The 12,769-nt window shown below is 45.6% G+C and overlaps 1 protein-coding gene across 3 annotated transcripts in view; it reads right to left on the bottom strand.

Annotated features, from left to right (window-relative positions):
- Nucleotides 1–7,862, bottom strand: part of ETV6 (ETS variant transcription factor 6) — a 251,345-nt gene extending 243,483 nt beyond the window's left edge. The window contains exon 1 of one of the 3 annotated variants that reach the window (XM_047066018.1): nt 7,633–7,862. In XM_047066018.1, coding sequence (XP_046921974.1) covers nt 7,633–7,665 — 33 coding nt within the window. In that variant the 5' untranslated portion in view covers nt 7,666–7,862. The remainder of the gene's footprint in view (nt 1–7,632) is intronic. The other 2 variants (XM_047066017.1, XM_047066020.1) reach the window with 2 other exon arrangements.
- Nucleotides 7,863–12,769: the final 4,907 nt, after the last annotated feature.

Below are 12,769 nucleotides of genomic sequence, written 5' to 3'. Positions count from 1 at the left end.
TGCCTCTCCTCTGCTTGTGCTCTGTCTCAATAAAATATTAATAAATTGATAAATAAATGCCAACGGACTCGGTTTCCTCATCTGTTTCATGAGAAATTTGGCTTGGGCGCTCTTAGATTCCTTCTTATTACCTCCACACATCTCTCTCTCTGCTTCCTTCCCCACATCTGCTCTGTAGACAGGCTTTGTTAGAGCCATTCAAATCCAAAATGTTGTGAAGTCAGATGGCCAAAATCCTCTCTTCACTCAAGTAAAATAAACCAGGCCAGTGTGGTCAGGCTATCAGGAAAGAGGGAGGGGGAAAAAAAAGATGATTCCTTTGGTGGTAGGCGATAATCAGGGAATATCTGAAAAGCTCTCAAACAGATTCCTAGAAATCATACAGTATTGAGGATGTACATGAGGGATGGGTTAAAGAAAAATTTTACGTTGATCGATAGTATAAAGAGTTTCAAGGGAGGGAAAAAAAAAAAAAAAGCTGTGGAAGGAAAAGAGACTGACCAGAGAGTAACGCAGACAAAGGCATCCAACCCAGAGGCTGGACAGGATGAGAGGACACCGCACAGCCTGTCGCCCACATTCAGGCGAAATTAGGTGCCAGGGGAAAGAAGAAAAAGGCAGAGAGGGAAAAGAAAGGTTTCTGACAACATAAAGGGCCCAAAATGAAACGCGTCGAAAGACAAAACATTGCTAGAGAATACCAGAGATTGGAATAAAAATGGAAGATCTGGACATTGATTCGAAGATGGTTTGCACAGTGTGGCCATCTAGCTCTCCCCACCGTGAGAGGAACAGTGAGGAGAAATCCACCTTCGGGGAACCCAGAATGGGAAGGGAAGTTGGGGCCTCATAAACATCTCTGCAGCCCCATTCCTGCCCTTCATCCCAGCTCATGGGAGCCTCCACCATCCCCCGTCACTCTTGATTTCCTACTTCTCTTCATAAAGATGGCCACACCCAAGAACAGTCATGGAAAATGCTTTGGAACTATAGGCCCTAGCTTTACCACCTATGGCAGGTGAGCTCTTGGACCAATCCATGGCTTAAACACTCTGGGCTTCAGAATCTTTCAGAATCTCTCTCCTCGAGAGAGTTGTGAAGAGTAAGCAAAATAATGTAGGTAAAGCCCTTAGCACACAGACCAGCACACAGGGGTATTCCATACACAACGTTGGTGGTGGTGGTGATGAAGGAGGAGGAAGGGGAGAAAAGGTAGGAGCAATGACCACTAAAACAGCTGACAGACACCTTTAATCACAGAACTGGGAAAGCTCCAAAATGCAAGTGTTCCCCAGTTTTCCGTAAGCATAGTCCACAGGACCCAGACGCGGCCATGCTCATCTGGGAGTCCACGCTTACCAAACTCGGGCTAATGCCTTCCCCACTCAACACCCCCACCATCCTCCCACAGTCTGAAAATTCCAGCTCATTTAGACAAAGACCAGATGAACTGTACATTTTCACTACCTCAGAAGAAAGGCTTATCAGGCAAATGATATATTTGTGGTACCATTTTGACACTGAAAGAACAGTTTCAAGCACACAGTAGCACTCATTTCTAACCAACAGGTGATGTGGAACACACGTCATTTTTGCCTATTCGCTGGGGCTCATCCTGAGACGCCCCAGTGAACAACGCATTATCAGTCTGGTTCCTGTACGTTGAGAAATAAATAAGAATGTGTTTTCTGTTCAATGGGCCATAATCCCAACTTCTTGCTAATTCAGCCTACTCTTCCACTCCCCAAATACTAGGTGTGGTGGGGATTAGTTTTTCAGCGGGGCCCCTTTTGGCCTGGGAACCCTGAGTGTACTCACATTCATTCTCGACAACAAATACACACAGAGATTGGTTTCTGACACACGTCTAACAACGAATATGGCAGGGCCAGACTCTGCCTGAAAACGAACACCAGCGCTTTTTCTAAAGTCACAGTCACAGAGAAAAAATATGCCATTTGTAAACCCCCACACCCTAGGGGGCTTCATTTAACACTGCGCTGCTTAGCTGGGAGAACCACACCAAAGGGCAACTTTTCACAGTTGGTAATAAAATGAAACGGCTCTTCCCGTTCGTCCCAATAACCCCGTGCCTCCTTGCCCCTCTACCTTCCTTGGCATGAGTGCACGCAGCTCAACTCAGATTTACAGAATTTCTTTGGGTTCTCTGGTAGCCACATCAGGGGTACCTCTTCCCTTGACTGACCTATGTGAAGGAAGGAAGCTACTTTCCTAGGACCAACTGCCATGCTTTTAGCTCATACTGTGTGAAACAGGAAGCTTACTACACCTCAACTGAGGTATAAGTTTGGCCACCGCTAGATAAAAGAGCCTATGGCCCACCCAAGGTTTCCTCAGAAAAGGGCGCTTTTCATAACAGGTCCAGTTCCCTCAGCCCAGCACAGAAGTACCAGACTTCTCACACACTGTAAAAAAAAAAAAAAAAAAAAAGTGTTGCTGCATTCCACATGTCCCATCTTTGGGCAAACATCCAAAGGGCTTAAAGCAGGATCTCGAGGGGCGCCTGGGTGGCTCAGTAGGTTAAGCGTCCGACTTCGGCTCAGGTCACGATCTCACTGTCCATGGGTTCGAGCCCCGCGTCGGGCTCTGTGCTGACAGCTCAGAGCCTGGAGCCTGTTTCAGATTCTGTGTCTCCCTCTCTCTCTGACCCTCCCCCGTTCATGCTCTGTCTCTCTCTGTCTCAAAAATAAATAAATGTTAAAAAAAAAAATTTAAAAAGCAGGATCTTGAAGACATAACTGCACATCTAAGTTCATTGCAGCCTGATTCACAACAGCCAGGAGACAGAAGCAACCGAAATCTCCATCAGCGGGTGAGCGGGTAAAGGAAACGTGGCATACACATAAAATGGAATATTACGCAGCCTTAAAACAAGAAGGAAATCCCGTGCCCGCTACGGTATGATGTGGATGAGCCTCAAAGGCATTACCTGCTAGGGTACGACATGGATGAGCCTCAAAGACATTACGATAAGCAAAATGACAGTCTAGGATTCCACTTCCACAGAGCACTAAAGTAGTCGAAATCATAGAAACAGAAAACAGAAAGGTGGTTACCAAGGGCTGGGAGGAGGGGAGAGGGATGCAGGGTTTAGTTCGTGTTTAGTGGGTACAGAGTTTCCGAGCCGCGAGACGAAAAAGTTCCAGAGATCTGTTGCACAACCATGTGAATATACTTAGCACTACTGAACTGGACGCTTAAACACGGGTAAGACAGTAAACGGAACATCGTGCGTGTCTTACAATTAAAAAAAAAAAGTTGGTGCTGCAAACAGTGGTGCAAATACAAGTTGCTCTTCCCTGATCCCCTACTCCTACTCCTTCCTCTTCTCACGTCTAACAATACACCCTCTGGGCCCAGGGCTTCCCCCCCACACACATCTTCCTTGGCACATACCTCCGTGCCCTCATACCAGCTGGCTTGGGATTAAAATGGACCAAGCTAGGAAGTGCCGGAGAGAGTGCAGCCTATTGTATCGAATGTCCTTGGCCTTTTATAGGGATGCACCATGAACCCAGCAAATGCAGGGCAGGGGCCTGAGAACACAGCCTGCGCTGCTCTCAACCTGGCTCGGTCACCAATTAGCTAAAGCCAAGCCACTGCGTTCTCTGGAGCCCCTCCCTATGAAAATAAGAGGCTGGCCCAGGTGATCTCTAAGGTCTTCCAGCTCTGAAAGCCTGAACGTTCCCCCCGATTCAATTGTCCGAGAGACTGGGGGAAACTTAGAAGCCTGCGAATCTGAGCCTAACGTGATTCTAAGGTAATTCTTCAGGCCCTTTTATGATCTTTTACTCAATTCCTTTGTCTGTTTAGACACAAATGTTTTTGTTGAACTTTACCAAAATGATAAAAATAGTATTATTATACCAAAATTCTACTGATATCATTTTTGGACTGACACCCAGAGAGCGTCGTAGGCCTCCCTGAGAGAGCAGTGTGGCTCTATTAAATACTTGACGCAAGCTAATGGATGCAGGTGTTAAGTCAGCCTTTGGTACACAGGGACAAACAGAAGAAAGGGCAATGACCTCCTCCCATGCCTCACTTCAAATCAGCAAACATTACTGAGAAACATGTCTATGCCAGGTGCCAAGCTAGGTAGCAGGATACAAAGACAATCATCGCTAAACCCAAGGAGCTCAGAGTCCGGTAGGGGAAACCTGGACTCACTCACTCTATCTATCTATCTATCTATCTATCCATCCATCCATCCATCCATCCATCCAAGTTAGTAGCAAAAAAAAAAAAAAGAAAAAAGATTTCTTTCTGCCAAGAAAGCCAACCATATTGGAGAGTAGAGACAAGTAGGGAGGGCAGCGAAAAGGGGAAGAGGAAGTTATACCACTAGTTTTGGTAACCTGGATGGCCCTCACGACTAAAACAGCCTACCAAGACATGAAGGACTATGTCTGCTGGGCCATAACCACGTTCCACAGCAAGCTGGCTGAACTTAACACTGAACAGGTGATTTGAAGGTGAAGGCTGATGATGGAAAAGACAGCCTCTTCCTTCCTTCCTCCCATGACCGGCGCAGTCAGCCACACAATCCTCTGAAAAAAAGTTATTTGACTTTTTATATAGTTGGTTGCCCCGTCCTTACATTTGAACAATCCCAATGATCAGGAAGGGAAGCATTTAAACTCTTGGACGACAGTGTCACTCCACGCGTGGGGCAGCTCGGTGCAGAGAAACGGTGGGGGCTCTGCGACAGTCTGGGTGACCTTGGGCTAGTCAACCTGTCTTCTCCTGTACAATGCGCATCCGAAAGTCACCTCCCTACGTGACGGAAAGATGCCTATAAAACGCCAAAGAAATATAAAAGCGCTTTATCGGGCATCCAATGTCACCCACTGCCACACAAGTGATACATACAAAGGTGTCGCTGATTGACTGATTCAAAAACTTTCACCTTAGAAATTGCACCCAAATGGTACACTGGTCTTTTCTAGTAGAACAGACACTACTCAGAAGTAAACTAAGCACTTCCCTCCGTGGCTGCCTCTGTGTGCCATCGCACCAGCTGCCGAGTTTACCGCTTGCTGACCAGCTGTTTGTAAGGAACAGGAGCAAGGGAGGAAGGTTTCAGGAGTGGAGTGGACAAGTAAGGGAAATCTCTCCACCTAGAGCCACGCTTCTGTGTCACATGTCTTCAATCCATCAGATTCATCAGGTCATCCTTGACAGCTTCTGACATTCCTTCTCTGCTCCGCAGAAAAGTTTATTGTTTACTGGGCTCTAAAAGCAATCCCGGTACTTGCTTGCGGGTTACCAGCAAACATTTTTTATTATGCAGTCACTGTACCACATCCCAAGGACTAAATGAAACACTGCACACATCACCAGAACATTTTCAGATGACCCGGAATAATCCCCAGGCCTTGATCTGCAGCACTTATTATTGGAACACAGCAAATTAAGCAAACTCCTTGGAAAAAATACACCTCACCTATGTGCACCTAAACATATGCACGGTCTCAGCAAACAGAACAGTCATAATCTGGCTCCGTGAAGAACCATCCAAATAAAAGTGATACTTCATTACTAGTGGAGAACATTCAATCTAGCTCAATTACACGGAAATACAAAGTCACGAAAAGAGGCACCTAAAAAAAAAAAAAAGCAAACAAACAAACTGAGGGTAAGCAATAAGGGAAGAAATTTTTATGTCACATTTAAGACGGCATTTTGTCTGGGTTTGGGACTGGTTCTGCATGTCTGAGCAAGGAAAGGGCTGTTGTACTCTTCCCACTGGAGTACAACGGAACCAGCCACTCAGTAGGAGTTTTCTGATTTATGCACGAACATAAATCAGCCCATGAGAACGGTGGGGATATGCAGTCCCTTTAAAAGAAGTATCAAGAAAAGTCACAGAAAGGATAGCTTTTTGTTGCGGTCACCCGAAAATGAGGACCCCGTAGCTGGTCCGATTTTCCTGATGCCAGAGTTACTGCCATCGAATTAAATACAATTTACTGATTTAATCCCTATTATGCAGTTCCCTCTGTTTGTGTTGTGAAGCGTCCAAACAGATGATCCATACCGTGCTCACTGTAGAATCTAATTTATACAGCAAAAGAAACTAGTTTTGAAGTATACACGTAGCTTAAATTATTTACTGGGACACCCCCTTCACCACAGACATACGGATAACCCCAGGTATACACAAACACAAAAGTTCCACTGGGCATTCCTGTGAGGCAAAAACAAAGAAACCCAACCCACTTTTTAAGTTCACATTAGCCCTATCTTAAAATCCATGAAAATCTCACCTGATAAGAAACACTAAAATCTGAGTATGATTATGAAAACCTAGCAAGCAAATATAATAAAATACTGTTTCCTTTAAACAGACCCTAATGGAAAAGCCATGTTAAAACAGGAAAGGTTTCTCTAATTCCCCACAGATGAGGAAAACAGGTTATTTGTTCATTGTTTCTGCAGTGTCCACTCAATGAGCACATATTAAACGGCCCAAGCCAAAAACAAACAAACTTCGGTGGCTTCAGCCTCCGGCAGAAGCAGAAGGCTCTTCCACCTGGGGGACGGATGGAATCGTGAAATAAATAAAGTGTTCAATAAATGCGGCGATGGGAAAAATAATTGGGGGAAATGGACAAATCATCTTGCCTCCTCACGGTGGCAAACTTTACAACTTTTTAGAAGCAACAAACCACAGCACCACCGGCTCTATAGATATCGATACATACACATGTACATATACTGGAACCAAACACTGTGTTTGCAAACATCCACCATCCTGCATTTACAATGCTGCAAAACACCACCAGAAAGCCGGGAGATTTCTACTCTCAGATACCCTTCCCGCACTGTCAAACAGGGAAGGTCACTTTGCCTGGTCACTCAGATAATGCATCACAGGAGTTTTCTACTTTGGGATTACTCAACTCTCCTATGCATCGGAGTACAATAACCACTCGGCAACTTTAATTACCTTGGTTTAAAAAAGAAAGAACGAAATTCATTGTGCAAATGCCCAGGAAAAGCTGACACCAGGGCTGTCTTTCCGACAGTGCTTGAAATTACAATCAGAGGAGGGGGGAAAAATCCAGTCTGATCTGACCCCGGGAGTCCTTTAAGGGAAAAAAAAAAAAAAAAAAAAAAAAAAAGTTCTTCAGCTCCCTTTGGAGATGCAGTCACTTTTTTTTTTTTTCCTAAGGAGACCACCCCTCCGGAACAAAAGTTACATTTCAGTCACATGTTGGCAGTAGGAGTAGGAGCAGGTTTGTTGTTGTTTTGTTTTTGTTTTTGTTTTTTTTACAAAAGCGCACTAATTACGGGGGTGTCTTACAGGTCTAGAGACCACTCGGGTTCCTCCTGCCCAATTGTGACGGGCATTCAATTGTCAAAAAGAAAGGGGGTGGGCTGGGGGGGGCGCGAGGAGCCGAGATGGGGCTCGGCGGGGGGAGCAGCAAGGTTACACGAAAGGGTACAGCCGCCGCCGCGAGCTGCATCTCCTTCCCCGGCGCCCCAAATAATTCACTGCAACCGAGGCAACTGCAACAGCCCCCTCGGAAGAGCCCAGCACTACTGCCCCGGCCGGTGCAGCTCAAGGTTTCCGAGCACGCAGAGGGAGGGGGAGAAGATCTTTACCTTAATGCTACACTGAGCAGGAGTCTCAGACATGTCTCACAGCGAGAGAGATCAGGAAGTTCTCAGTTTTTTTCCACTTTCCTTTCCTCTCCCCAACCCAGAAGCGCTCCACGGCCAGCCGGACGCGGTCATTTAAGAAGTTTCTTGCAGCATCTCTCCCGGCAGCCGCCCCGGGGGTCTGCGAGCGCGCGGGGCGGGGCGGCCGGCGGAGTTGGGTGCGCGGGGCGGCGGGGGCGTGGGAGCCGGGCCCGAGCGCGGCGGCGGGGTCTGCAGGTCGCGGCGCGGCGCGGCGACCCGGGGCGCAGCCCGGCCGGCCTCCCGCTCTCTCCTCCCACCCGCGGCCGGCGCCCCCGCCCCCCGCCCTCCCGCCGCTCTCCCTCGCTCTCTCGAATGTTTTCCTTCCTGGAAGAGAGAAACTGAAAGGCAGAACTGAGAAAGCTCTTTGCTCATTGATCTTGAGAGTTTCAGTGCAGAAACTGACGTGAATTCCCAGCACTGAGCTCTGCCTCTTAAAGGAGCCACCAGGAAATAAAAGCTCGGGTTACAGCCCGGCATCGGGGAAATAAAAGCCGGGCGGGGGGAGGGGCGGCGGCGGAGGGAAGCCGGGGGAGCGGGGCCGCGCGAGGCCAGGGCCGCCAGCGGAGCGCGCGGCGCAGCCCCCCGCAGCGCGGCCCACGCGCGTCCGCGCAGCCGTGATCCCCTCTGCGGGCCGGGAGCCCGGCTGCCCGGGCGCGGCCGGGCAATCGCCAGGTCCGGGGAGACACGTTGGAAAAAAAACGTTACGCTGGGGCCCCCGAAACCACAAGACAGGTTTTGTGAAACGCCTCCCACCTTCCCCGCCTCGGTCTCTGAGCTACCCTGAAATGCACAAGGTCCCCCCCCCCCCCGCCGCCCCGCTTCCCCGCGCCCCAGCAGAGACGCAGTGAGACTAATCATGTATGAAGGGACATTCCGGTAAGGACGCGGAATCCAAAGGAGGAAATAAAACAATAGCCTTTGTTCTGCTTCTCGACCGCTGCCTCTTTAAGAGAATCCACCAGGAAATGGGAGATCGGGTTACAGCCTGCACACGGGGAAATGTGGGAGAGCGAGCGCCGGAGCGCGACGCCGCCGGAGACAAAGCCGGGCGGCCGCGCCGCAGACGCGGGGGGACTGCCGGGCGGGGGGGATTCCCCGCGAAGGTGGGCTCCCCGAAAAGAGCAGGCGCCGCGCGCGCCCGTGGGGGGCGGGGGGGTCGGGGGCGGGGTGCGGCCGCCGCAGGCGCTTCCCCAACCGGGCACGCGTTCTGGGGAAGGGAAGGCTGCTGGGCAGTTATCAAAGGCGGTTGAGTTCCTTTTCCTGAGCGCCCCCCCCTTCCTGCCGTTTCGAAATCCGCTGTCCATTTAAAGAAATAGCGGCCGCTACCAACCGAAATAGGTGACTCGACTGCAAAGTTGACAGGACGTGTTCCCGAACATAATACCCCTCCCCGGGACCGCTTCTCTGAAACCGTCATTGGCCGGTTGGATGACCCTGAGATCCCGCCAGGGGAGGAATCTTTGGCTGGGAAAACAATCGTGGGGAAGCAAAATCCGGCGGGGCTGAGGGTTCTAGCCTTGAGCACATGTGGTCTGATCGCTCTCTTATTTTTATTGTCATTCGTAGTCTCTTAACACGCTCTTAAGTGTCCACTGCAAAACGCTGAGAACATAATTATGTGTTAAATTCCAAACCCCTGCTGATACATACATAGGAGTTTAATGTGTAGATGTGTATTATATTACAAACGTATAAACACGTATGTATAAGTATGTGCCTAATTGTGTGTGTATTATGTGCGTGTGTGTGTGTGTGTGTGTGTAAAACAGGACAGAATTCCCAGTTCCCCACCCTACAGATTTTTCCTACTCACTTGTCTTCAACTCTCCACATAATAAAATGTGTTCGGACCTCTTCACACATCAAAAGAACGTTCTGAACCAGAGGTGATTAAGGGGGTCGGGATGGAAGAGTCCTATTGCTGGAATGGTGGGAAAAATGGGTTTTTGTGAGCCTCCAGAGAGCTCAGCAGTTTTTGTCACCTGGTAGTTCTTTCGTCCCCAAGAGGGCTCATGTCCACACCAACTCCTCCACCTGCAGTCCACCCCATCCGACACCCTCCTTAGCTCCTTAGCGCCCCCCCCCCATTATCTCTCTGCCTTTGATCCCTCTACTTATGTTGCAGACATTGACTCCTATTGCTGGATTAAATCCTATAAACCTCTGTATCACTTACTTACCAATAAGATCTTTGGCAACTCTCAGCTTCTGTTAAAGGTGGGAAATAGTACCTATCTCATAAGAGTTCAAGCAAATATATACAAGGTACATAATTACCTGAGACTTGCTACATATTATATGTGCTCAATGTTAGCTACAATTATTTAACCTCACGACTGAATTAACTCTCAACTTCCTTTCCTCCTTACCTTCTCCGGGTGACTCATAGAAGTAATTTGAATTAGAAAGTGTGTGATTCCAAAGCAAAACAATAGTTATGGAAAACTGTACGTTTAGACCAGAGGTTGGCAATCTCTTTCTGTAAAGGGCCAGACACAAAATATTTGAGGGTTTGTGTGCAAAGACGTAGAATCGAGGATATTATGTAGATTCTATAACTAGAGAGAAAATAAATATCCACGTTTTTTATTGACAAAATGTAAGGTGTAATAATAATAATTGTAATCAAGTCTAATAATGAGAGGAATTGACTTTTTTTCGGGAGGGGGGGATTAACATTTTACTTAATTGAACACCAGTTCAGAATTAGTGTTCTCTATCATCAAAACTAATTGTTTATCTATCTGTTAATGCTGATCTGTAATGAAATTTTACACATTTCATTTTTGAAGACATTTTCTCACCCAGATAGGTCCTGACAAATAATCCATGAATGTGTGATTTTAGTCAAGCATATTCATTGCTTAGAACGCATTCATATAATTCTATTAGAATTCTATTAAGTTCTCTTGATATTTCCCCTTTAGCATGCCATTACATTGCAGATTAATCACATTCAATGGAAAATTAGGTGGAAGTGCCTCAGTTGCACAGTTAAGTGGGTTTTAAACACGGAAATATAGTTTTCAGTTGCATCAAAATCCAAAAACCACTATTGGAATTGTAGTTTGGGGTCAGAAAAACGTAGCTGCTGTAAATGTGTGTTGGAATAGAAATATTGCTCTTGTTTTCACTTTGGATAGCATGGGAAGTTGATAAAGCAGCTTGATATTATTTGTGATTGCAACAATGTTAGTCATGTCAAAATGATTTGACTGCAGTACAAACTTCACACGTTGCTCTGTTTTGCCTTGTAGTTTTAGGTTTGATTCATGAAAAACATCAAGTCTGTAGCAAAAGCTAATTTCCAAAGACATTCAGCTTTCAATAATCATGGTTGAGGGAAGGTTTCACTTATTTATTCCCGCTTATCAGTTGTTTCTCTAGTCCTTGTTTCCTGAATTTTTGGCAAATTGGGCATTTTTTTTTCATATTCCACTAAAATTCCTAGGTTGTCTTTGTAGCTTTTCTCCTTTATGTTAAATATAGCTGTCCTCTAAGAATTACAGTTTGCACCTTTAATTATAAGAGTTTATGTTCAAATAATAGTATTCTATTATCAGAATATGTAAGAAACTTACAACAGCATAATTCCATAATTATTCCATAATTATTCCATAATTCCCTCTCCCATCCCTTATGATACGGGCATATATTTTACTTCTATGTGTTATAAAACCCACATACATTGTGGGGTAATATTTTGATATTTTAAAAATTGCAAATACATGTATATAATGAAGGTACTAAAATATATGTTTCCTTTTAATTTGCCCAGATATTTGCCCTTTCTGGTACTTCTTAATTTCTTCTTGCAGATATGGTATCATTTTTCTTTGGCCTCAAGAACTTTTGGCATTTCTTGTAGTGCAGTTTGTTGGAGGTAAAGTCTCTCAGCTTTTGTCTGTGTGGGGATGTCTTTATTTCACATTCATTTTTGAAGGATAATTTGCAGTATATAAATTTTAGGTTGACAGATTCTTTTTCCTTTTGGCACTTTAAAGATGTCATTCCACTTCTGTCTCCGTTATTTTTTATTAGAAGTCATTTGTAGTTCAGATTCTAACTCCCTGTGTATAGTATCTTTTTTTTTCTCTAGCTGCTTTTAAGGTCTAAATTTGGTTTTCAAAATTTTGACTGTGATGTGCCTAAGTGTAGTTGTTTTTGTTTTTGTTTTTTTGTATTTATTCTTCTTGGTGTTGGCAGAAATTCTTGGACTATAAGTTGATATCTTTCATCCGTCTTGGAAAATTCTCATCTATTACCTGTCTGAATATTGTTTCTGCTCATGTTCTCTCTCCCCTCCTTTTATTACCCTACTGATACAAATATTAGACCACATGACCTTTTATAGTTCTAAAGTAACTCTGATCTGTTACTTGGTCCACAGTTCTAAAGTAACTCTGATCTGTTACAATTTGGATACCTTCTATTTATCTTTTTATACATTTCTTTCCTCTTACTGTTTCCATTGTACTGTCAAGCCAGCCCATCTGATTAATTCCCACTGTTTTTTCACGTTTAGCATTTCCCTTTTTTTTATATTCTCCGTCACTTTTTTGAAGTTGCCCATATCTTCATGCATGGCCTCTATGTTTTCCTTTACGTCCTTCAGCATTTTTGTCATACTGTGACAATTCTAAAATCTGGGTTCTTTCCTGGTTCACTTCTATTGATGTTTTCCTTTCTTGGCCATGGGTTATGTTTTCTTATTTGTGTACGTGTCTTGATATTGTTTCCTGTGTGCCGGACATTTTATGTGAAAACACAGTAGACAAAGAATTAAATGATGTTTGGGGCGCCTGGGTGGCGCAGTCGGTTAAGCGTCCGACTTCAGCCAGGTCACGATCTCGCGGTCCGCGAGTTCGAGCCCCGCGTCGGGCTCTGGGCTGATGGTTCAGAGCCTGGAGCCTGTTTCCCATTCTGTGTCTCCCTCTCTCTCTGCCTCTCCCCCGTTCATGCTCTGTCTCTCTCTGTCGCAAAAATAAATAAACGTTGAAAAAAAAATTTAAAAAAAAAAAAAAAAAGAATTAAATGATGTTTTCCTCCAAAAAGGGTT

The sequence above is a fragment of the Lynx rufus genome, unplaced genomic scaffold, assembly GCF_022079265.1.
Source record: "Lynx rufus isolate CCGP_SWC_20201006 ecotype Redwood Valley unplaced genomic scaffold, mLynRuf1.p SCAF_7, whole genome shotgun sequence".
In the NCBI taxonomy this organism is placed as follows: Eukaryota; Metazoa; Chordata; class Mammalia; order Carnivora; family Felidae; genus Lynx; species Lynx rufus.
Note: the sequence above shows the minus strand (reverse complement) of the source record. Positions and strands in the feature narration are given on the sequence as shown.